This window comes from Neoarius graeffei, chromosome 12 (assembly GCF_027579695.1).
Source record: "Neoarius graeffei isolate fNeoGra1 chromosome 12, fNeoGra1.pri, whole genome shotgun sequence".
Classification (NCBI taxonomy): domain Eukaryota; kingdom Metazoa; phylum Chordata; class Actinopteri; order Siluriformes; family Ariidae; genus Neoarius; species Neoarius graeffei.
In genome coordinates, this window is record NC_083580.1 from 70460589 (window position 1) to 70484285 (window position 23697).

The 23697-nt window shown below is 42.2% G+C and overlaps 1 protein-coding gene across 1 annotated transcript in view; it reads left to right on the forward strand.

Moving 5' to 3' along the window:
- The first annotated feature begins 1670 nt into the window (after positions 1 to 1670).
- nxf1b (nuclear RNA export factor 1b) overlaps positions 1671 to 23697 on the forward strand; it is a 42576-nt gene continuing 20549 nt past the window's right edge. The window contains exons 1-7 of the mRNA XM_060936341.1: positions 1671 to 1903; positions 17021 to 17237; positions 17324 to 17495; positions 17616 to 17699; positions 22805 to 22909; positions 23010 to 23090; positions 23235 to 23304. Of these exons, the coding sequence (XP_060792324.1) occupies positions 1870 to 1903; positions 17021 to 17237; positions 17324 to 17495; positions 17616 to 17699; positions 22805 to 22909; positions 23010 to 23090; positions 23235 to 23304 (763 nt within the window). The 5' untranslated portion in view covers positions 1671 to 1869. The remainder of the gene's footprint in view (positions 1904 to 17020; positions 17238 to 17323; positions 17496 to 17615; positions 17700 to 22804; positions 22910 to 23009; positions 23091 to 23234; positions 23305 to 23697) is intronic.

Sequence of the window (23697 nt, forward strand, 5' to 3'; positions counted from 1 at the left end):
GGGAGAACATGCAAACTCCACACAGAAAGGCCCTCGCCGGGCGCTGGATTCGAACCCAGAACCTTCTTGCTGTGAGGCAACAGTGCTAACCACTACACTACTGTGCCGCCCCTATTAATAATAATAATAATAATAATAATAATAATAAACCCAGCCCCTACCCAACTGCTGCCAGACTTTTCAATGACAGCCTGACATAATGTAGCACTGTTTCTCAAAGTCACTATCATCTTTTTGTCACTTTGTCACTTTACCTTCATCTCATCGCCATCTTCTACTTAGGCTGTGCAACAATATTACTATTTGGTACAATATCCTTTTCATTTGCAAGCATTTTCTTATTCATGTATCACTTATAATTGTTGTGTACAATAATGTCCATAGCCTGTGTTTTTTGTCATTTACTGGTTACTTTACAGTGGCATGGTATCCACAGAAACAGATGTAGAACGTAGAAAGTAGCAACTTTTAATGTCAGATAATCCAGAGTGCACTTACCTTAGACCTGGCTTCATATTTCACCACAATTAATTCTCCTGATACACCACAGTGATGTTGAATATCAGGTGGCATGGTGGTGTAGCGGTTAGCACTGCCGCCTGACAGCAAGAAGGTCCTGGGTTCGAGCCCAGTGAAAGCCTTTGTCTGTGGAGTTTGCATGTTCTCCATGTGGGTTTCCTTCAAAGACATGCAGGTTAGGCTAATTGCTGGCTCTAAATTGACCATCGGTGTGAATGTGAGTGTGAATGGTTGTCTGTGTCTATGTGTCAGCCCTGTGATGATGTGGCGACTTGTCCAGGGTGTACCCCGCCTCTCACCCATAGTCAGCTGGGATAGGCTCCAGCTTGCCCTGTAAAACAGGATAAGCGGCTACAGATGATGGATGGATGGTTACTTTACACACATATTCCATCCTCATTAGTTATATTATGCTGTGCATTAACATTCACTACTACCTAGTGCAATATTTATATTTATATTTCAGTTGGCAGTATGGGCGACACGGTGGTGTAGTGGTTAGTGCTGTCGCCTCACAACAAGAAGGTCCGGATTCGAGCCCCGTGGCCGGCGAGGGCCTTTCTGTGCAGAGTTTGCATGTTCTCCCCGTGTCCGCGTGGGTTTCCTCCGGGTGCTCCGGTTTCCCCCACAGTCCAAAGACATGCAGGTTAGGTTAACTGGTGACTCTAAATTGACCGTAGGTGTGAATGTGAGTGTGAATGGTTGTCTGTGTCTATGTGTCAGCCCTGTGATGACCTGGCGACTTGTCCAGGGTGTACCCCGCCTTTCGCCCGTAGTCAGCTGGGATAGGCTCCAGCTTGCCTGCGGCCCTGTAGAACAGGATAAAGCGGCTAGAGATAATGAGATGAGATGAGATGACATTACATACATGGCCTGTATGTGGTTTTACTTTGTTATTTATTTTATTGCTATTTTTATACTTTTACTGCACTCTAAAGTTTTTTTTTTTTTACTGTCTATTCCTGACTCTATCTCTGAGCTGCTGGAACATGTAAATTTCCCCACCGAGGGATGAATAAAGTTCATCTTCTCTTCTCTTCTCTTACTGTTAATTAAATATTGTTGTAGTGTGCCCAGCAGATGGCGCCACGAATCGGCTGTTTGCATTAAACACCAAACCTGAACCCTCGAAGAAGAGGAAAACTCCACGCGCATGCGCACTGCATTGTTCAAAAGAAAAGACAGTAGAACACAAAACAGCGTTCTGCTTTCTTGTAGCTGACCTTCTATAAGGGTTAGCTTTAATTCCCGAGTTGTGTGTTGGTTTTTTTTATTTAGTTACATTCGTACGCTCAAACCATAACAATCACAAGAGAGCTGTTCGCTTAGCTCTGTTGGATTAAACACAAAATGGCGACAGTGGACGACTCCCGATTCTACAGTGGTGAGTGAACAATGCTAGCCTTCTGATGCTAACTAGCTTAGCGGTGACAGCGTGTTACGCAACACTTTAAAAAAATCCAACTGTGTAGTCCTTTTCTTTATTTTTTTCCGTCAAGTCCTGTTTTACAGTGACCATTGAGCTCTAGATAGTAGTTGTTTGGTTTTGCTAATTAAGACTAGCCTTTAAAATGTCATCTAATTGTTGCTAAGGCTAGCTACGTATGAGCGCTTAGCGCACGCGCTCCTAACCAGGCAACTAGCCGCGACCGAGAGCCGTTGGTCGGATTTGTGACTGCTGGCTGTCCTGATTACATCATTCTTTATCCAAATCATAATTTTAATATAATTAGCTCGCTGGTTATTCAGCTAACAGCCGTTTTTCAGCGTGGGTCAACGCAGGATGAGTGTAAAATCTGACTGTTAACTTCTTTATCAACAGAAGCTCCAACAGTACTGTGTGGGTTTAATCAGAACCAGAATTTTGGTAAAAGGATGTGTGAGTGATAACTTCCGTGTTAACTTCTTTATCCAGAAAACAGCTGGCAGTACTGTATGGGTGTAATCACAGTTTTGATTCTGATTTTTTTTAAAAACATACAAACAAAAAACCCATACAGTGCTGCCAGCTGTTTTCTTGATGAAGTTAAAGGTGAAAAGAGCTGGCAGTACTGTATGGGTTTAACCAGAATTTTGGTTCTGATTCTGGTAAAAACCCATACAGTGCTGCCAGCTCTTTTCACCTTGCAGCTCTTTCCTTGATAAAGAAGTTAAAGGTGAAAAGAGCTGGCAGTACTGTATGGGTTTAACCAGAATTTTGGTTCTGATTTTTTTTTTTTTAAACAAAAAACCCATACAGTGCTGCCAGCTCTTTTCTTGATGAAGAAATTAAAGGTGAAAACCGTTAAAGAAAAGAGCGGGCAGTACTGTATGGGTTTAACCAGAGTTTTGGTTCTGATTTTTTTTTTTAAACAAAAAACCCATACAGTTCTGCCAGCTCTTTCCTTGATAAAGAAGTTAAAGGTGAAAAGAGCTGGCAGTACTGTATGGGTTTAATCAGAATTTTGGTTCTGATTCTGGTAAAAACCCATACAGTGCTGCCAGCTCTTTTCACCTTGCAGCTCTTTCCTTGATAAAGAAGTTAAAGGTGAAAAGTGCGGGCAGTACTGTATGGGTTTAATCACAGTTTTGGTTCTGATTTTTTTTTTTTAAAAACAAACAAAAACCCATACAGTACTGCCAGCTCTTTTCTTGATGAAGAAATTAAAGGTGAAAACCGTTAAAAGAGCGGGCAGTACTGTATGGGTTTAACCAGAGTTTTGGTTCTGATTTTTTTTTAAAAAAAAACAAAAAAACCCCATACAGTTCTGCCAGCTCTTTCCTTGATAAAGAAGAAAAGAGCTGGCAGTACTGTATGGGTTTAATGAGTGTTCTGATTCTGATAAACAAAAAATAAAACCAATACAGTACTGCCCGCTCTTTCCTTGATGAAGTTAAAGGTGAAAAGAGCTGGCAGTACTGTATGGGTTTAATCAGAATTTTGGTTCTGATTCTGGTAAAAACCCATACAGTACTGCCAGCTCTTTTCACCTTGCAGCTCTTTCCTTGATAAAGAAGTTAAAGGTAAAAAGAGCTGGCAGTACTGTATGGGTTTTATTTTTTGTTTATCAGAATCAGAACACTCATTAAACCCATACAGTACTGCCAGCTCTTTTCTTCTTTAACTTCTTTCACCTTTAGCTTCTTTCTCAACGAAAGAGCTGGCAGTACTGTATGGGTGTAATCAGAGTTTTGGTTCTGATTTTTTTTTTTAAAAAAACAAACAAAAAACCCATACAGTACTGCCAGTTCTTTTCTTGATCAAGTTAAAGGTAAAAGCTGTTAAAGAAAAGAGCGGGCAGTACTGTATGGGTTTAATCACAGTTTTGGTTCTGATTTTTTTTTTTTTTAAACAAAAAACCCATACAGTACTGCCAGCTCTTTCCTTGATAAAGAAGTTAAAGGTGAAAAGAGCTGGCAGTACTGTATAGAGGGCTACCGCGTGACGTCACCGTACCGCGAGATTTTGTTAGGGTGCCATATTGGAAGACCTCAAGTACATACATACAATATAAAACAAACTACGAGCGAGAGTGAAGTGACACGATGGCTGATAATTCTGGTTATGTGAGTACATTACCAGCTGCAGAAAGGGCACGGTATGTGGAGAAACTGGCTGTGATTGATGGGTTTGACCCATATAAGACTCGGGGCAAGGGAGAATGGAAACATAAGGAGGACCTGACACCAATTCTGCCATCTGTTTGCTACCCAGACATTGTAAACTATTTGTTGTTTACACCCAGCGCCTACACTGCTGATGACTTGAAAGCCTACAGGCTTACAATTATGTTGTTAGTGGCTTGGTTCGTGATATTACAGCTGTTGTTAAGAATAACCTACACATAGTTATGGCCAAGGTAATCTTGTTGATATCTTTTAATAATATATCTTTTCAGTTGAAAAATTAATACTTTACTATTAAGGTATCCATAATTTAGGTTAATTTATCCAAATTATACATATGTATTTATGATATATGCCTACACAACAGCTATGCTTTATTTATATAATAGGAGGGAGAACAAGCCCCAAACCATCTTTTATTATTATTATTATTATTATTATTATTATTAAATTGTAGAAGTCTGGGAGGCTTGCTCCTCATACAGTTATCAACTTGGGGCCAATTTAGCATGTTTTAAATCTGAATTTCTTGCGTTTGCTTACCTCAAAGTGTCCACAGATCATGCACAGACTTATCCATTATATCCACAGTTTTTTGCCAAGTCTCACACAGGTTTCTTTCAAGTCTACTGTTGGGCCAATAAATCATAAATAAAACAGCTCAGATTTGTTTAAGTCGTTTGCCACTCCACTTTATTCTCGTGGGTTCACTTACCGCTGCCGTTATTTCCCCTTATCACGAGTTTGTTGGTCTTCCAATATGGCGCAGGGTCTGTTTACTTCCGGTTTCGGGTGACGTCGGTGAAATCCCTCTATGGGTTTAACCAGAATTTTGGTTATGATTCTAGTAAAAACCCATACAGTACTGCCAGCTCTTTTCACCTTTAACTTCTTCATCAAGAAAAGAACTGGCAGTACTGTATGCAGAATCAGAGCTAGAATTCTGATTAAAACCCATACAGTACTGCCAGCTCTTTTCTTGATAAAGAAGTTAAAGGTGAAAAGAGCTGGCAATACCGTATGGGTTTAATCAGAATTTTGGTTCCAATTCTGGTAAAAACCCATACAGTACTGCCAGTTCTTTCCTTGAGAAAGAAGTTAAAGGAGAAAGAAGTTAAAGTGCTGATGACACGAGCATGACTCTATGCAATTTCTTAAATAAACTATACAACATGGCAAACATGTTAGATTTCTGTTATAATTACGTGAAAAGAAGCTGTTACGCGAATATCCAACTTTTAATTGCACAGCGCAAGAAAACTGGGTCCGTGGCTCGCGGCCATGTTGTGACGTCAGCGGAAGAACACGCTGCGGTTCACTGGCTGTTCTACTCAATGGAAATGGCGCATGAAAACGCCGGTGAACTCTCTAATGCTAGCTCTTCCTCTGAACAAAAGAACAACCAAATACTGGTACTTTAAGCAGTGATCATGATGGCATGATTTTATCTGATTTTAAATAAATGAGATTGAGAATAATGTGAATGTTCACAACTAGTACATACAAACTCTGCAGCTTCTGATTCAGCAGCTGCGTCATACTCCGCAAAAACATCAGCAAGAGCCTACAATATAAATGGAAATGCAATACACTAAGCTCAAATGACTTTTGGAAAGTATAATTTCTACATTTTTTCTACATATTCTTGAAGTCGGTCATCGGGGTACTTGCTACCGTTCCCTAACAACGCATGGCAAAGGGTAAAGTGTAGTGTTGTTACGAGTACTTGCTAAAGCCTCCGGTGGAAGATCCTCGATGTGCTGATAAGACGTACAGTTCTATATAACACACAAGTGTCACGATAATCACAAAACAGATGCAAATTGTTAAAATACCTAATTTTTAAGCAATCATGTGTTGATCTCTTCCGAATAGAATCTATGATAGCCTACCCTCTTTACCCTTTGCCTCTCGTTGCTAGGCGGCAGTTACATGAAAGCCGCAAGCTTTCACAAGCAAATACATGACTGATATCACGCCGACTTTATGATTACATTTATGATTATCACGAATGTGTACTCTATGAGCGCTCTGGAGCGAGTCACTTCCAAGATGGCCGCGCAGACCGCATGGTTACTATTTTTAGCATCATGTCGGAGCACTCTATAGCTCTACGTACCTTTATCTTATGTCGTTTCTCAACACAAGTTCTGACAGGAGGACTGTCTTTGGAGTCGCCGCCTTGTCCCAGGCGACTGCTGGATCCGGCATAGCTACTAGTAGACCCCCTCCGGAATACTGTAGGCACTGCTGATGGTAGTAACACACGTTTGTGCTGAACTGAACACCCAAGAGATTCTTTTAAGCTGGGAGGGGTGTCAAAACAATCCAAATCGAAGTGTTCAGAGCACAGGACGGATGTTGGTGAGGGCTCCCACTTGTCACGAGTGCGCCTGACTTGCTTCACCCACTTCGCATGCACCTTGGGATCTCTGGGAAACTTGAATAAACTTACCCCATCCTTGGGGGTTTTGGAGCAAAAGCCGGCAACACAACGCGAAGGCATAATAACTATATATATAATAATGTATAATAATAATACTAGTAATGATAAACTGAACACCTGTCGCATCAACAACAAACTGGTAAGTTAGGAGGAAGGTTCTTTCGCTGACGTCATATAGCTCCTCCTCCTCTTTCGTCTCCTGGGTGCTGCAGCCCCGTCAAATTTGCCCAAATAGCCGCATTTTTTATCATAACTTGTAAAATAGGCGCCTTCGTGAATTAATATATGGATCATCGGAAATTACTTTTTATGTTATAAAACATCGCCAAAGATGTCAAAAACGTGTCATCAGCCCTTTAAAGAAGAAGAGCTGGCAGTACTGTATGGATTTCAGGCTTTCGTCTAAACGGGGGAACAGGGGCGCTGCGCCCTCTTACTCTCGGCGTCCGCCCCCTTACCGACTCCGTGAAAACATCCCAGCAACGCTACGTGACAATGTGTCTGATCATCAAATACGTTATAATTGCTCCAAAAATATTCCAATCATAGTAGATACACCGCCAGACGGTGCAAAAACAATCCGAATTGGCGTTTTCCAGACTGAGGCGCCATATTGTTTAGTTGTTTACTTGTTGCGGCTGCTCTCGCGAGATTTGACATGGGTTACATACAAGGTCAGCTGACTTGTAGAGCGAGATTTCTCGAGACTGAATGACCTTTCACCCACCGGCCAGGGCTCGAAATTAACTTTTTTTCTTTGTGTCCCCCAGTGGTCCCGAATTCTGTGTTGTATTGTCCCGAATGGAAGCAATAGTGTCCCCATTTTTTCCTCTCTGAAATAACCAGTGGTTAATATTATCATATGAAGTTACTATTATATTTGTAACTATGCGATTTTGAACCCTTTATATCATTTTTACAATAAGTCACAAGACACAAGCGACACATGTCCAATACATCATCTACTTCAAAATTAGTTATTGCATTTTCAGTTTATTAAACTTTGGCGATCTCACTGTATGAATAGATACCCGTTTATTTAAAAGGGCCAACTAGCTCATTCAGAAAATGTTTCAACTCCCTACATCTGCAGTACACTTTAGTTGAAAATAAGACCCCTTTTATGTTCATTTCATCTACTTATACCTTGAATATCTGTTGGCACTTATAAGGCCAACTTATAATTTTCACCATTACCGTTATCCATTTTTATGAACTTTCCGTTATCCATTACCGTTATCCATTTTTATGAACTTTCCGTTATCCATTTTTATGAACTTTCCGTTATCCATTTTATGAACTTTCGCTGCCGGGTGTAAATGTTAGCAACATCAGCATAGTGCCAGGTCCGAGCCTAGTTGTGCTGCTGACTGACTAAACTTTCTGAACTAGAAAGACACCAAGAAAACTCACTTATTCTGTTGAACGGTATCTTCCGTCAATATCATCCACATCATTCCTGTTGTATTTTATAACGTGTCTAACAGTGTTCATTAAGTTCATTCAGTTGCTAGCGTTGCCTGCAGACCAGGCGATGACACTTTGGATCCTGAAGGTCCCGGAGACGTTATGTCTGGGCTTTCAGTTTCTTCCCCGCGGTCGGTCCGCTTCAACCACTTAAGCATTTTTGTTCTGGCAAGAGTCGGCGCAGCGTGTGCGGCAGCAATTCCATTCCAAGTCCATATAATGCGGACTCCGGCCGAAGATTCTAGAACAGAATGCGCTGCTCTGTAGCCTACGGATGCAGGTGCATCGAAAGTGTAGCTACTATGTATTTTTCGCTGTTAACGTTTTAAAATTAAAATTGACAAATTAGGTGAATGTCTACGTATGTGTTACGGCTTTGTAAATAATATTAATGTAGAACTTTTTTTCTAGATCTATTTTTTTCCATTGTCCCGGGATTGTCCCAGATATGATAATTTTGTGTCCCGATGACATTTTTTATGGTCCCCGGGACATTGGGACACCGTTAGTTTCGAGCGCTGCCACGGGCGCGGGAGCTTTTGACAGAAGTAGTTTGCGAGTTGTTTTTGTTGACACTTGGGCATTTGAAGATGTCATCCCGCGGCACAAAGCGGAAGAAAGCCAAAGACTGTCCAGGGCAGAAGATGATTACGTCTTTCTTTTTCAATGTTGACAGACAATTTGTTACAATTTCCCTCTCAGATAGCCTTAGAATGTCCCATTGGAGCATTTTTCAAAGGCTTTGCACGGCGGGGGGGGGACAACTGGCACCATCCCCCCCCCGCTTCGCTCCCTCGCCATGGTGAGCGCCCTCATACTAAATTTTTCTAGAAAAAACCCTGGATTTAATAAGAGTTCTGATTAAAACCCATACAGTACTGCCAGCTCTTTTCATGATAGACGTTAAAGGTGAAAGAAGAAAAGAACTGGCAGTATTGTATGGGTTTTAATCGGAATTTTGGCTCTGGTTCTGGTAAAAACCCATGCAGTACTGCCAGCTCTTTTCTTGAAAAAGAAGTTAAAGATGCAATAGTAGGATTTTTTTTTTCTTACCTTGTTCACAAGTAATCTGGAGAAATGTGTTTTTGTATGTGTGTGTGAGAGTACATGCTTGTTTTTATCAGTTAAACCATGATTTCATCATCACACGTTCACCAAGTGGCCCTTTTACAAAATACGGATGAGTCATAGAATACAGATTCACGCAAAATAAAAAGTATAATACAAGGCACGGATCTTTTTATTCATGGATATGTGATATTTTCTGTGAAAAATAAATAGTTAAACTTAAATTGTACATTAATAAACGTACAAATGCAGGTAAAAAAAAAATTTTTTTTATCATAAACTTCGGCACTCCAAACATTGTGTTTTATTGAGTTTGCAATTCTGGCATCTTGGATTGAACTGTTTCCTGCATTTCGTACAATTAACCGTAAATCCTTCTTCTGTCATCCTACATGTGCAGTAAAGTTTTATTTGAGAAGTACATTCCGTAACTTCATCTTGCTTACATTCACGGAAAATAAAAAAATATATATAATACAAACCATGGCTCTTTTATTCATGGATATGTGATATTTTCTGTGAAATTTAAATAGTTAAAATTAAATAGTAAATTTGTCAAGTAAACATAAAAAATGCAGGTTAAGTATTCTTATTATTGGATTGGATATTAAATTAATATTATTAAATATCTAATATTTATATTATTAGATGTTCCACTTCTCTTATTGAAAGGCTTGTCTGCCGATTAGTTAGTATCGGCTCGGCTTTATCTGATGCTTCTACCTCCGTCATGTCATTGCCATCAGCAGATAACGTAACCGTGGAGACAGTCTTTGTGATGTCATTGCTACAAATCTACGGAACAATGTTTGTAAAATTAACCATCCGTAGTACATCTATATGAAACCAGTCTGTAATATACTGCACCGTCCATGACCAATCTGTAAATTACTAGCATCTGTGATGCATTCGTGTTAAAATCCGTAATCACTCTGTATTTTGTATCTTTTAAGATATTTCCGTGACTCACAGAAGTCCGTGACTTGTCCGTATTTTTTCAACCACCTACTAAGTGGCTGGGAAAACCCGTTTGAAAATTGACTTCTGGTCCAGGCTGCTTGTTTGTGTTTTAATGGGCCTCCTGTCACTCAGTCAGTAATTTTACAGACGCACTACAGGCCGTGCTCGGTCCTGTGGGGAGAGAGTTGTGAACATTTGTGATAATGGGGTTAATGGTTAACGATACGCCATAACTCCAGTTTACACGTTCCTGCCATCATCCTGGTTGTTTGCATATCAGAGTTCCTGAAGAGATAAAGTAGAAGAGAGATTTATCAGAATGTAAAATAAGTAAGGAATATTGTTAGGACCGCGATGACACGTCAATGTAATCAGTTACAGAAATACTTCTGTTCGTGTGGAATGTGTTGTGTCACACTTATAATTTGGCGTGAACGTGTACGAGCATGCTGAAAATGAGATGTTATCCCAAAAAGCCTGAAGGGTTTTTTGGTCTTTTGTCACTGACCTTATAAAATGGTGCTCTGTACGCTTTGGTAAACTGAAATGGCCTACCAGAGAAGCACAGCTGCTATGCAGGAAGCTCGTTTCACTTTTATAAAGCATGTAGAGCACCGTTCTATTAGGTCTCTGTTGAAAGAATTCCCGCACTTTAGACCATCATGTCGGGCTTTTTGGGATAAAGGCTCGTTTTCAGCATGTATCGGAGCGGAAGATGACCTAAGGCCCTGGTCACACTATTGGTCCCACTCCAAAAAATGTTATGTTCGATCATTATCACAAAAAAAAACAAACATGTCCTAATAGTGTTCATAGAGGACTATCTTGGGCAGCATAATGATTCCCCCCCCCCCCGGATCCATTTCCAGGTACCACAGTCACCCAGAGTTTCCTGTTTGGTCGTATGCCTTGTTGCATGCAGATACAGGACCAGATAGGAACTGTTCATAGTTTTTGTCTGTCTGGCATCGCGTCTACATTTCTTGTTGGTTGGACTACTAACGCTACGTTCACACTGCAAGGCTTAATGCTCAATTCCGATTTTTTTTGTGAAATCCGATTTTTTTGTGAGGTCGTTCACATTAACAAATATATGCGACTTGTATGTGATCCTCAGTATGAATGAAAAGCGACCTAAAAGTGTTCCGCATGCACATTGCAGGATACGACGACGTCACACGCAGTGAGCATGGCCAGTGTTTACGGAAGTAAAACCGCCCGGTTGCGGTATGACCCATCCAGTCTAGCTTGAATAGCTGTATCCCCCCCCAAATGGAAATCAGCTCCCTAACCTCTGCGTCCTTCCATTGAGAAGATTCAGAACCTTCACAGCCCGAAGCGTCCCTCGTATTGATGTCATGCGCAGGGGCGCAGATACATTTTTTTTTAACTGGGGGGGACAAAAAACTGGGGGGGACAAAGCTGCCAGCAAACCAACCCCGATATGCCTGTCAAACTTGTTGTGGGTTACCATAGCAACCAAGCTCGAGCTCGCAACCTGTGCAGTCTGCGCAGCTCAACCAACCGAATATCAGTCTTTGTTTTATGTGAGTTGTTGCAACTATGTATATACTGCTGTGCACCTCAATAAACCGAATGGTAATTAGTCTTTTGATTTTTCCGTGAGGTTTGCCTTATGCAAAGAAAGACAGCATAGACGTTTTTTCCTCCCTATAAGTGGGGGGGACCGAACGAGGTGAATTTAAATCTGGGTGGGACGAGTCCCACCCTCTATCTGCGCCCGTGATTATGCGCCATGTTGTTGTAACTTTTTTTGAGAAACCCGCCGCCTACTTCAGCGCAGAATAGTGACGTTTGTGGCTTGTTGATGATGTGTAAGTCGGATGAATGCGACCTGGCGGTTCAGACTGAAGTCGCATATGAAAAGAGCGGATAGGAATCGGAATTAGGACCACATATCCAAACGGCCTGGGTCGGATTTGAAAAAATCGGATCTGTGTCGTTCATATTGTCAATAAAAGATCGGATACAGGTCACATATGGGCGAAAAGATCGGATTTGAGTCACTTCAGCCTGCAGTGTGAACGTAGCCTAAGAGTTGATAGTTTAAATGTGTAGTAAGGTTCAAGCTGCATGTTGAATGTCAGTCTCACCAGATGCAAACCCATGGTTTCGTCTGTATGTGACTTTTTCCGTAAACCACTTTTAAAGGTCATAGGCAGTGGTCGGAGGTGAAATGTAGAATATCAACTTTGTCTAGATAAGAAGAACGACCCAGAAAGCGAATTCAGTCTTCCTAGTGTCTAATTTGTACCCTAAAATTGAATAAAACGATTAAAATATACTGTTTTGCCCAATTTCTGAAGGTTTGTTTACACCTCCCTTATGCACACTTTCACCGCCAGGAGACCGTCGTCGTGACGTCATTCAAGGCAAACAGACCGGGAGCAGTTCCGTGTTTACTTGTGAACCGAGCACACGTGTACGGACTTTGGTCGTGAGAGGTTGTGTAAAATGTCTGATGGCGATTTTGAAGTCGGAACTCTCCAAATTGAATATCGAGAGGTGAAACCGTAGGTATATGTATGAACCTATGGCCGTCGCAAAGCAATCTGTGAATGTGGCTCACTGGTTTGACCGTGCTGTCTCGGAATCAGACAGCGACTCAGCCGACTCTGATCGCGGTGACCCTGGACCTCAACAAGACTCGTGCCCAAACGATTTATCCTGCTAGTTATGATAAATTAAGAGCCCTTTTGAAGAATAATTAAACCGCCCTCCCTAGTGGATATAGGGAACGATTACTGGACAGTGCGCCGGTAGGCCACATTAGCCTGCCATCCGCGGCATTATACTATTTATAGCCGACTCTAAGCGAGGAAACATCCCTTTGTCTCATTTCCACAATAATTGTACAGGATCCCTCAGGATTCTTGGCTTGTCAATTGCAAGCAAAAGTAAAAATGTTTACCTCCAATCTTCTCCTTTTTGCTTGAGCGTTGCTGCTCCATTTCTTCTTTGACTGCTTGATTTTGTTTCACGCGCACGATCCACTCTCCGCCTCGTCTCCTCTTCCGGAAAAAAACAACCCTCTGGCTTCACGCGCACAATCCACTTTCTCCGCCTCGTCTCCTTTTTCAGAAAAAGCCAGTCCTCTCGCTCCGCCTCTTCTCTCTCGGAAAAAAGGTAAAAACTTCCTGAACCGGTCCCATTGTTACAGTTCACTGCACAACAATAAGGCATGGTTTTTCTTTGGAAATTCCCGAACGCACGTCTGCACTCAAGCCGAACAGCAATGCAAGTAAACGGAAGTGGACTCCACTCAAGCGGTTTGTTTGTCTTGAATGACGTCACGTGCCGAGTGGTCACGAAAATCGCCGAACAGAAATTCGCCGCGATCCGCGCTAACTTTTATTTTAATTATTACTTATTAACAGTACTTCTTGGGACGAGAGGGTTTTGTAACATACAATGTTTCAAATGTGCATAAATTGAAAAACGTTGCCTATGAGCTTTAAGTTATTTCTAGTTGGCTGCCGCGTCCCAACAGATAAGAACTGGAGTCATTCAAAATGCTCTCGGAGAAGGCGGAGTCTAACATATCTAGGTGTAATACACACTTCTGAAACACTGAATTTTTTTTTTTTTTTAAGATGCTCTATTTGGCCAAAGTTCATTCGATGTTTTCCGTAAACGTTTATGTCACATGCGGCACTTCAATTGCCTCTGTAACCGGCGTTCTGATTCTGCTGAAATTTAAGTTTTGCTGCAAAGAGAGTGTGTTTACCTTGCTAGGCAAAGTGAATTTTAGAAACACTGAGTTTACACCACCTTCTTATTTGAAGCAGAAGAGCCTTCTTGTTGCTTCATTCAGGTGCCTGGATAACGTGCACTCGGTCCATTAAGCTCTCACTCCCTGTGATTTTGTTAACTTTAGGGTATTAGGAAATCAAAAAGTATAGTACTGGGTACATACAAGGATGTTTCAGTTTCACTCCTTGTGCAACATAACTGGGACCAATAGCATGACCAGGGCCATAACTGGGACCAATAGCACGACCAGGGCCATAACTGGGACCAATAGCACGACCAGGGCCATAACTGGGACCAATAGCACGACCAGGGCCATAACTGGGACCAATAGCACGACCAGGGCCATAACTGGGACCAATAGCACGACCAGGGCCATAACTGGGACCAATAGCACGACCAGGGCCATAACTGGGACCAATAGCACGACCAGGGCCATAACTGGGACCAATAGCACGACCAGGGCCATAACTGGGACCAATAGCACGACCAGGGCCATAACTGGGACCAATAGCACGACCAGGGCCATAACTGGGACCAATAGCACGACCAGGGCCATAACTGGGACCAATAGCACGACCAGGGCCATAACTGGGGATGAAGGTGTACAGTATAAATGAAGCATGCATTTTCTGTGGAAATATATTTAATGTGGCGGCAGATGAAATGAAGCATTAGTCAGGAAACGGATAGGAAATGATTTATGGAGCGAATGACTCACTTTTATTTCTTGTAAATATAGCCAAGGAAAGGGATTTGGAGAAAAAAAAAAAAAAACAAGGAGGGACGAACAGTGGTGATCGGTGGTTAATGATTGAGGAGTTGGGCGCTCATTGTAGCTCTCAGATTTTACACATTGGTGGTGAGTCGAGTGAACAACTCTTCTCTCGGTATAGGGGTGTTCACACGGCAACTTTTACTCTGCTGTAGCACCGGGGCTGCCCCGGTAGAGCGTTCACACGGTACAAAGTTATACCGGTGTAGCCCCTGAAAGCTGCTTAAACCGGTGCAAATCTAACCCTGCTCGGGAGGTGGTTTAAGAAATTTACTCCGGAGTAAATGCTAGTTTGCGGGGCAGCACCGATATAAAATGGGACGTCTGAACGCTACAGGGGTAGACTCGCTACGCGTGAGGAGAGTTGATTACATACGGGCATTGCATAATTTGCATCCTGGTATTTTGCGCTTCCAAAATGGCGAATATCAACAACAACAGAACTGCGTGTCTTCCAGTGTTGCCAGATTGGGCGGTTTTAAGTGCATTTTGGCGGATTTGAACATATTTTGGGCTGGAAAACGTCAGCAGTATCTGGCAACACTGGTGTCTTCATCCACGTTGTTTTCCCGGCGCTTGGTGATGCCATGACAACCGGGAAAAGGAAGTACATTTTCACGCACGCGCATGTTTCATTTCCGCATTATTACTATCGTATAGCACGGTCGCAAAAACTGCCGTGTGAACGCAAGTGGGGCTGCACCGGTGCTAACACGCTTCTCTCTAGTAAGCAGGGTTGTGACCAGCGCTCGAAACTAACGGTGTCCCGACGTCCCGGGGACCATAAAAAATGTCATCGGGACACAAAATTATCATATCTGGGACAATCCCGGGACAATGGAAAAAAAATAGATCTAGAAAAAAAGTTCTACATTAATATTATTTACAAAGCCGTAACACACGTAGACATTCACCTAATTTGTCAATTTTAATTTTAAAACGTTAACAGCGAAAAATACATAGTAGCTACACTTTCGATGCACCTGCATCCGTAGGCTACAGAGCAGCGCATTCTGTTCTAGAATCTTCAGCCGGTGTCCGCATTATATGGACTTGGAATGGAATTGCTGCCGCACACGCTGCGCCGACTCTTGCCAGAACAAAAATGCTTAAGTGGTTGAAGCGGACCGACCGCGGGGAAGAAACTGAAAGCCCAGACATAACGTCTCCGGGACCTTCAGGATCCAAAGTGTCATCGCCTGGTCTGCAGGCAACGCTAGCAACTGAATGAACTTAATGAACACTGTTAGACACGTTATAAAATACAACAGGAATGATGTGGATGATATTGACGGAAGATACCGTTCAACAGAATAAGTGAGTTTTCTTGGTGTCTTTCTAGTTCAGAAAGTTTAGTCAGTCAGCAGCACAACTAGGCTCGGACCTGGCACCATGCTGATGTTGCTAACATTTGCACCCACGTTTCGGCAGCGAAAGTTCATAAAAATGGATAACGGTAATGGATAACGGAAAGGTCATAAAAATGGGTAACGGTAATGGTGAAAATTATAAGTTGGCCTTATAAGTGCCAACAGATATTCAAGGTATAAGTAGGTGAAATGAACATAAAAGGGGTCTTATTTTCAACTAAAGTGTACTGCAGATGTAGGGAGTTGAAACATTTTCTGAATGAGCTAGTTGGCCCCTTTAAATAAACGGGTATCTATTCATACGGTGAGATTCTCCAAAGTTTAATAAACTGAAAATGCAATAACTGTAATTTTGAAGTAGATGATGTATTGGACATGTGTCGCTTGTGTCTTGTGACTTATTGTAAAAATGATATAAAGGGTTCAAAATCGCATAGTTACAAATATAATAGTAACTTCATATGATAATATTAACCACTGGTTATTTCAGAGAGGAAAAAAATGGGGACACTATTGCTTCCATTCGGGACAATACAACACAGAATTCGGGACCACTGAGGGACACAAAGAAAAAAAGTTAATTTCGAGCCCTGGTTGTGACGTGTGAACGCTCCACAAAATTTACACCGGTGTAAGATGTATCACAACAAAATACATCGGTGCAGCATCGATGCAAATATGTGCCGTGTGAACACCCCTTATGTATAACCAGCAGCTGTTCTGTGAACTGGAGAGCTTCACTGAGTGTAGGACTTTCGCTAACATCTGCTCAAAAAGAGTAAAAGCTTTTGCTCCAGGGCACAGCAGTGAGTCTTTAGCAGTTGTATGATTTTAAGTTCACAGTCTTCCAAACCGTAACCAAAGAGTTACCAATTTGCCAGCATATAACTTGTATTGACTATATTTGTAGTGCCCAGTCCAGGTACTATTCCCAGCTACAGATGTGTATGATTTCTGCTAGAATGCCATGTGAGAAGAATAGAAGGCGTTAATGGTGAGCATGCCCACCGAGCTATATTGATTTTATTCGTCTTTCAGAACATGATGATCGTGTCGGACCCAAGCATCGCAGGAAAGGCAGAGGACCTTTCAGAGCACCGCTGTACAGTGACCAGATCTCGAAGCAGAGACATCGTGGAGGCCAAGGAGGAGGAGGTGGTGGTGCTGGGGCTGGCCCCAGATCCAGATTTGAGGATGAAGATGGTGATGTCTCGATGACTGAGGACTCTCATGACGGGGGATCGCAACGGAGATTGTAAGATCACAGTCCTTGTTTTGGTGATGAGTCTACTGTGAGGCAGCGAATGAATCCGAATTACACATGCTTTCATTTCTGCATAGCAATCCTTATGGGCGGCCCCAAAATCGACGTAATGGTCGAAGAGGAGGAAAAGATGCCAGGGGAGATGGTGGCAACCACAGGGGACGAGGGAATAGAGGCGGCGGAGGTGGAGGAGGCAGTGGAAATGCAGCCGACGGAGGCGGAGGCCGTAAGAATTGGTTCAAGATGACTGTGAGTGTTTTATGAGCTGCTTTGCCGTAATGTCTGTGGCTTGAAATGAAATGAAATGTATTGATGTGAATATTTCTTTTTAATCCTGTTACTGCTCCTTTTCTGTGTCTGTTTTTTCAGATTCCCCATGGGAAAAAATATGAAAAGCAATGGCTTCTCTCTGCACTACAGAGCATCTGCTCGATGCCGTTTCATGCCATCCAGGTAAGCGAAATATGAAATTAATGATTATGGCACAGTATTATTAAAGGAGAACTGAAGTCAATTTTAAACTTGCTTTATTTCTTAATTAACGTGTTGTTCAATTATGTTTTCGGTTTTATTAACCTTATATCGTGACTCGTATTGGCATATTATACTACACTTATCGGCCTTTTCGGTTTTTAGCCATGTTGAATGTAGTTCGTATGGTCCACGGCAGGCGTCGCTTATCTTCAGAAGACTTCAAACGTGAAGCGTCAGCGCAGCTATTTTTTGAAACCTGTTTACACAGCGGCCAGATCGCCATATCGTTCCAATTTAGATTAACTTCGAGATTAGCCAGCTTCATCACTGATGGAGATTATTCCATACGACTTCGAACCAACGTGGAGTAGAGAAGAGTTGGAAAGACGACAGGATAAGGACTAGTCTGTCGCGCTGGTACGTATGTCATTACTGTCGCACAATTAAAACGTGCCAGATCAGGCGGCTGGTGGGTTTTCAGAATAAATACATGCATGTATTTTTGTGATAAATCCATATTATACCGAGCACATTTCCCACATAATCCTCACTAAGGTTTCGGACAGCACTACAAAATGGCGTCCGCACTATATCAGTGTTTTCCCCAGAAAAAAATTAAAGCCCTAAATTCTGGCATGATAATACACAGACGATTGAGCGCCAATGGCGTGAAGCGAAACTAGGAGGGTCCGGGGGCATGCCCACCTGCCTGCCCACCCCCTTGGAAAATTTTTTGAAAATAGATGCTCTCATTGCATTTTCAGGGTCTCTGACAGGTTTTAGATACATGATTATAGGATCGATTTTACCAGTGTTTCAATAATTTCTGACCTAAATAGTATTAATGCACACACTGTAAAAAAAAAAAAAATAGTTGAGAATACTTGAAATTTCAAGGCAACCGTCTGCATTAAGAATTTTATGTTTTGCCAACGATGTGCCCATGATAATCCAAACTATGATAAAACTGTTATCTTTATTAAGAATTCTTAAGTCAATTTTCAATTCCTCATTCTGCCAACATAGATTTCTCTTTTTGCTGAACAGTGGCATTCACAGTAGTGCAAAAAGGCAATTGAGGTTATCACAATTTTTTTTTTTTTTTTTTTTTTTTTAGATTTTTTTGGGGCTTTTTTCACCTCTATTTGGATAGGACAGCGTAGAGACAGGAAATGAGCGGGAGAGAGAGAGACGGGGAGGGATCAGGAAATGACCTCGGGTCGGAACCGAACCCGGGTCCCCAGATTCATGGTATGGCGCCTTATCCACCTGAGCCACGACACCCCCGAGGTTATCACAATTTATCATTAAACTATACATGCCTTTTTTCGTTGTTCTACACAATTACAAAAATTTTTAAAACCCATGTTGTGGGTATGGCGTCGTGGCTCAGGTGGATAAGGCGCCATACCATAAATCCGGGGACCCGGGTTCGATTCCGACCTGAGGTCATTTCCCGATCCCGTCCCTCTCTCCCGCTCATTTCCTGTCTCTACACTGTCCTATCCAAATAAAGGTGAAAAAAGCCCCCCAAAAAAGTCTGATAACCTCAATTGCCTTTTTGTACTACTGTGAATGCCACTGTTCAGCAAAAAGAGAAATCTATGTTGGCAGAATGAGGAATTGAAAATTGACTTAATTAAGAATTCTTAATAAAGATAAGTTTTATCATAGTTCAGATTATCATGGGCACATCATTGGCAAAACATAAAATTCTTAATGCAGACTGTTGCCTTGAAATTTCAAGTATTCTCAACTATTCTTTTTTTACAGTGCATACACATTTGAAATTTCACCTTAAAGTTCAACATGCAAGTTAAACTGTTTTGTTATTCATTACTGAGGTCTATGATAGATTCAAAATCTACAGGGATTCCTTAATTATCTCTGATCGAGTAGTGTTGTAACAAAAACGTGCATGAAAATATGAACAGTGGTTTGCTCCGTCTTATGCAATCCAATGAAGAGAATCGATCATCATGATCTGTTGATCACAAAGGGATGTGAACCTCAGAACTGCCACCTTCAAATAAGTCGCTGTATTACTATAACTGTAGTGATTTAGGTGGTGTTTACATTGGACCGTATCCGTCTCGTTTTCGTCGCGGATGCACTGTCCGTTCACATTAAAATGCCGGGGAACGACTCCACAGGCGGAACAACTTGAATCCACCAGGCGCCGATATGCACTGGGATCACACACACAGCGGCTCAGTCCCGAATCACTGCTCGTGCGCTTCACTCGCGCGCTCTGTGAGCTGCGCAGGGCCGGAGTGCGCACCCTCCAGAGGGCACTCACTGTTCAGGGCGGAGTGATTTGGAGCGCAGCCGCTGAGGAGGAAGCGCTGAGCCGCACTGACACATTTCAACTTATGTGCCGTCTAATTAGTCATGTGATTAGCGTATCCGTGTATTGGCGTTGTGTGCACGCGAATCGTTTTAAAAACGTTAATCTGATGATCCGCTGATACGGTCTAATGTAAACACCACCTTAGAATGTTTCTGATGCAATTACTGTAATGTATGTATAACTAAGATAGACTGAAAAAAAAAAGTAAGGCAACTGCATATTATAAAGTTTAAAATTTGGCGCTTTATTAAATGGACTAGATTAAGATTAAAACATATTTGAAGGGAAAGAAAATTTTCTGCAAACTTAAATGTATGAATTAAGATTGTGCTTATAAACACATTGATGAATGATAATAGACTAGGTCAAACTTTTGTGATTTAAAATCAGTCGGCTTTGTCCGTCTGGCGGGGACGACATCGGCAGCCAATGAGATCGTTTATAATGAATCGGAAAATTCCAGGATGTCTGACGTTTTCTTTCGATGTTTTTATTGGACGGTTTGAACAAGCAATCTTGACATAGCCAACAGATTAGCTTGCTTACATCATGCCATGCGGACATGTTACTTTGACAGAATCAACACAAACATTGGGGAAAAAAAAAGGCCGCTTGTTTAACGCACATCAAATCAATATGTAAACGGATCTGTTATTTGCTCTCCTATGTATCTAGTTACTTGTGGGTAGGAAATTTAACGTATCGGTATAAATCTAAGCGTATCGGATTTTAACTAAAGCAACTAAGCGTATCGGGCCCGATATGCTAAAACGCTTTGGGGAAAACCACGCTATTGAGGTTTTTCACCTGACGTCACAGGGTCACGTGACGCCCCGGTGTCCGCCATTTTGAAGGTCAAGCTAGCTAATGTCAACAACATAGTAGCTGGTATGTTACTGTAGCAATGTTTATGTTCAGTCATTTGGATGACTGTTAAAACCTTTCAGTCTCAAGTTTTTCCTTTACTGGATTTACTAGTTTACTGTAATTATGATCCGGCAGCTATTTACACCGGATCCAGTGTAAATAGCTGCCGGAGCGCGCTCCGGCTTGCTCCCCCTCAAATTAAGCAGTGCGCGCCGACTTGCTCCCGGAGTGCTCTGGCCGAGGTTCCGGAGCGCGCTCCGGCTTGCTCCCCCTCAAATTAAGCAGCGCGCTCCGGCTTGCTCCCGGAGCAAGCCGGAGCGCGCTGCTTAATTTGAGGGGGAGCAAGCCGGAGCGCGCTCCGGAACCTCGGCCAGAGCACTCCGGGAGCAAGTCGGCGCGCACTGCTTAATTTGAGGGGGAGCAAGCCGGAGCGCGCTCCGGCAGCTATTTACACTGGATCCGGTGTGAATAGCTGCCGGATCATAATTACAGTAAACTAGTAAATCTAGTAAAGGAAAAACTTGAGACTGAAAGGTTTTAACAGTCATCCAAATGACTGAACATAAACATTGCTACAGTAACATACCAGCTATGATGTTGTTGACATTAGCTAGTGCTAACAGCTAGCTGCTAGTACACTACTACAACACAGACACCGACCCTAATAATACAGTTCTTGGTCATTGCCTGGTAACAGCAAATTTATAACGGGCCATGTCTCAACAGACTAAGAAGTTATTTCAGTGACATTTAATAACATTTTGTTTATCCTGAGGACCGAAAGTAAATGAAAATGTGAACAAACCTTAGCTGTAATAAGATGGCGACCACCGGCTCCAGGGACGACCCGCTGATGTAGGCACGTTACCCAGCCTGACACAAAATATTTGTAGGCATCCAAACTCTCATACGCTTTCAGATCAATACCTGTGTATGGCGATGGGTTTTTAACGACACAGGTATACAGATCATGTGGGCCGAAGTCAGGTAAAGACGAGGGCTTCGTGTACTTCCGTACGTCAGTGAACAATCCTGGTGGAAGCAGGTAAACGTCGTTCTCTAAGCCTGCTAACCTCAATTTTTGCAAATATCTCTGCCTCTGCTCGCCCTGTAAATGCCCTACGTCGCTGGATAGTGAAGGTGTTTTCTGCATCTCGCTCCTTTTTCTTTTATGTTTTTCATTTGTCGCCTTCCTCGCATTCAAACTGATTCGAGCCGTGACGTCCAAAATGGCGGCCTCACATGATTTGGTCACGTGGGTGAAAAACCTCAATATAGTGAGTAGGGAGTGATTTCGGACGCAGGGAAAACTTCCGGCTTGATTACATCAGCATTCGAAAGAGGGCGCGCGCGCGTCTTTTGACAATGTTGGCAGATGTCGGTCACTTTGATTTCCGTTGTACGTTTTACTTCCGTCCTACGATGTCTCGCACAGGTCTCAATGAATCTTGTTTACGGCCATCGCGTCGATATACGGACCGATAGCATGTTTCAAATACTCATAACTTGCTACAGCAGTGACACAACAGCTGTCCGAAAGGCATTCCTATATTTAATAAAATGAGAAATAGAATTTTGATGATGATAAATTTGCCTTCAGTTCTCCTTTAAAATGAGGCTGAGTAGCTAAAAGAAACGAGCAAAAGTAAGCTAGGTTTTGAAAGTATCCAACTGAAAAATCCGGCTCCCTCCAAAGCACATGAACGCGCACTGCCTGATTACAGCTAGTGGACGAGTCCATGAGAGAGAGTGCTTATGGGGCGCAGCATAGCCGAAGAGTCTGTAATATAAAGCAGGGTTGCTTTATAGTACATTTGTGAGCTTTTTGTGTTTAAGTACCATAACTATGCATGTTTCATCTTTACAGTATCATGTAGAAGGAAACCGAGCACAGTTCTACATCGATGATTCAACTACAGCATATGCTTTGGCCAAAGTGTCCAGAAAAATCACAGACAAAGATGGATATAAGGTTCAGTGTTAAATACATCTGCTGTCAATTGGCCGGATTAATATCTTTTCACCTGAAGTGTGATTCGGTCGTGTTCTGTGTTTGACTTTGGACTGAACAGGTGGCAGTGGTGATGAATGCGTGCCAACCTCCGAGCTTACCCCAACAGGACCTAAAGCTAGAGCACCTGGAGCACTTGAAGGTGAGTGAATCTGGGCGACACCTGAATGACTTAGCCACTTTGCCACTGATTTTGAATTTCTTGCAAAGTAATGGCCCTGTAGTAGTTGAGAGAATGTTGTGGGGTTTTTTTTTTTTGTAAATTTATTTATTTTTTTTGTTACAGCAATGCATGTCCAAGCGCTTTGACGGTTCGCAACAAGCCCTTGATTTGAACAATATCAGAGTTGACCCAGGTAGGTTTCTTTTTTTAAAATGCCACCACTGGTACATTAAACACTCAAGTGTTTGTGATTATGTGAAAACAGCTTAACTGTCAAATGTTTAATAGCTGTAAATGTTAAGTAGACTTTCTGTGTGTGGTGTGATGTTTAAAATGTGTTTAGAGACGTTACTGATGACTAAGACTGAAATAAAAAGAATAATTGACAAATCGTTTAATGGGGGGAAGGGGGAGAATTGCTAATAGGGGTGGGGCTGGGTTTTTTTTGGGGGGGGGCGGATTTTGGGTCTCCAAGTTTGGCACGATTGGTAAAGTTTGAAAGCTGTTTTCAAACCTGGGTGCACTCTGGAGAACTGATCCCTAGTCCTCTTGAAAAAAGGTGTTCTGGAGTTCCCTTCAAGCGAGA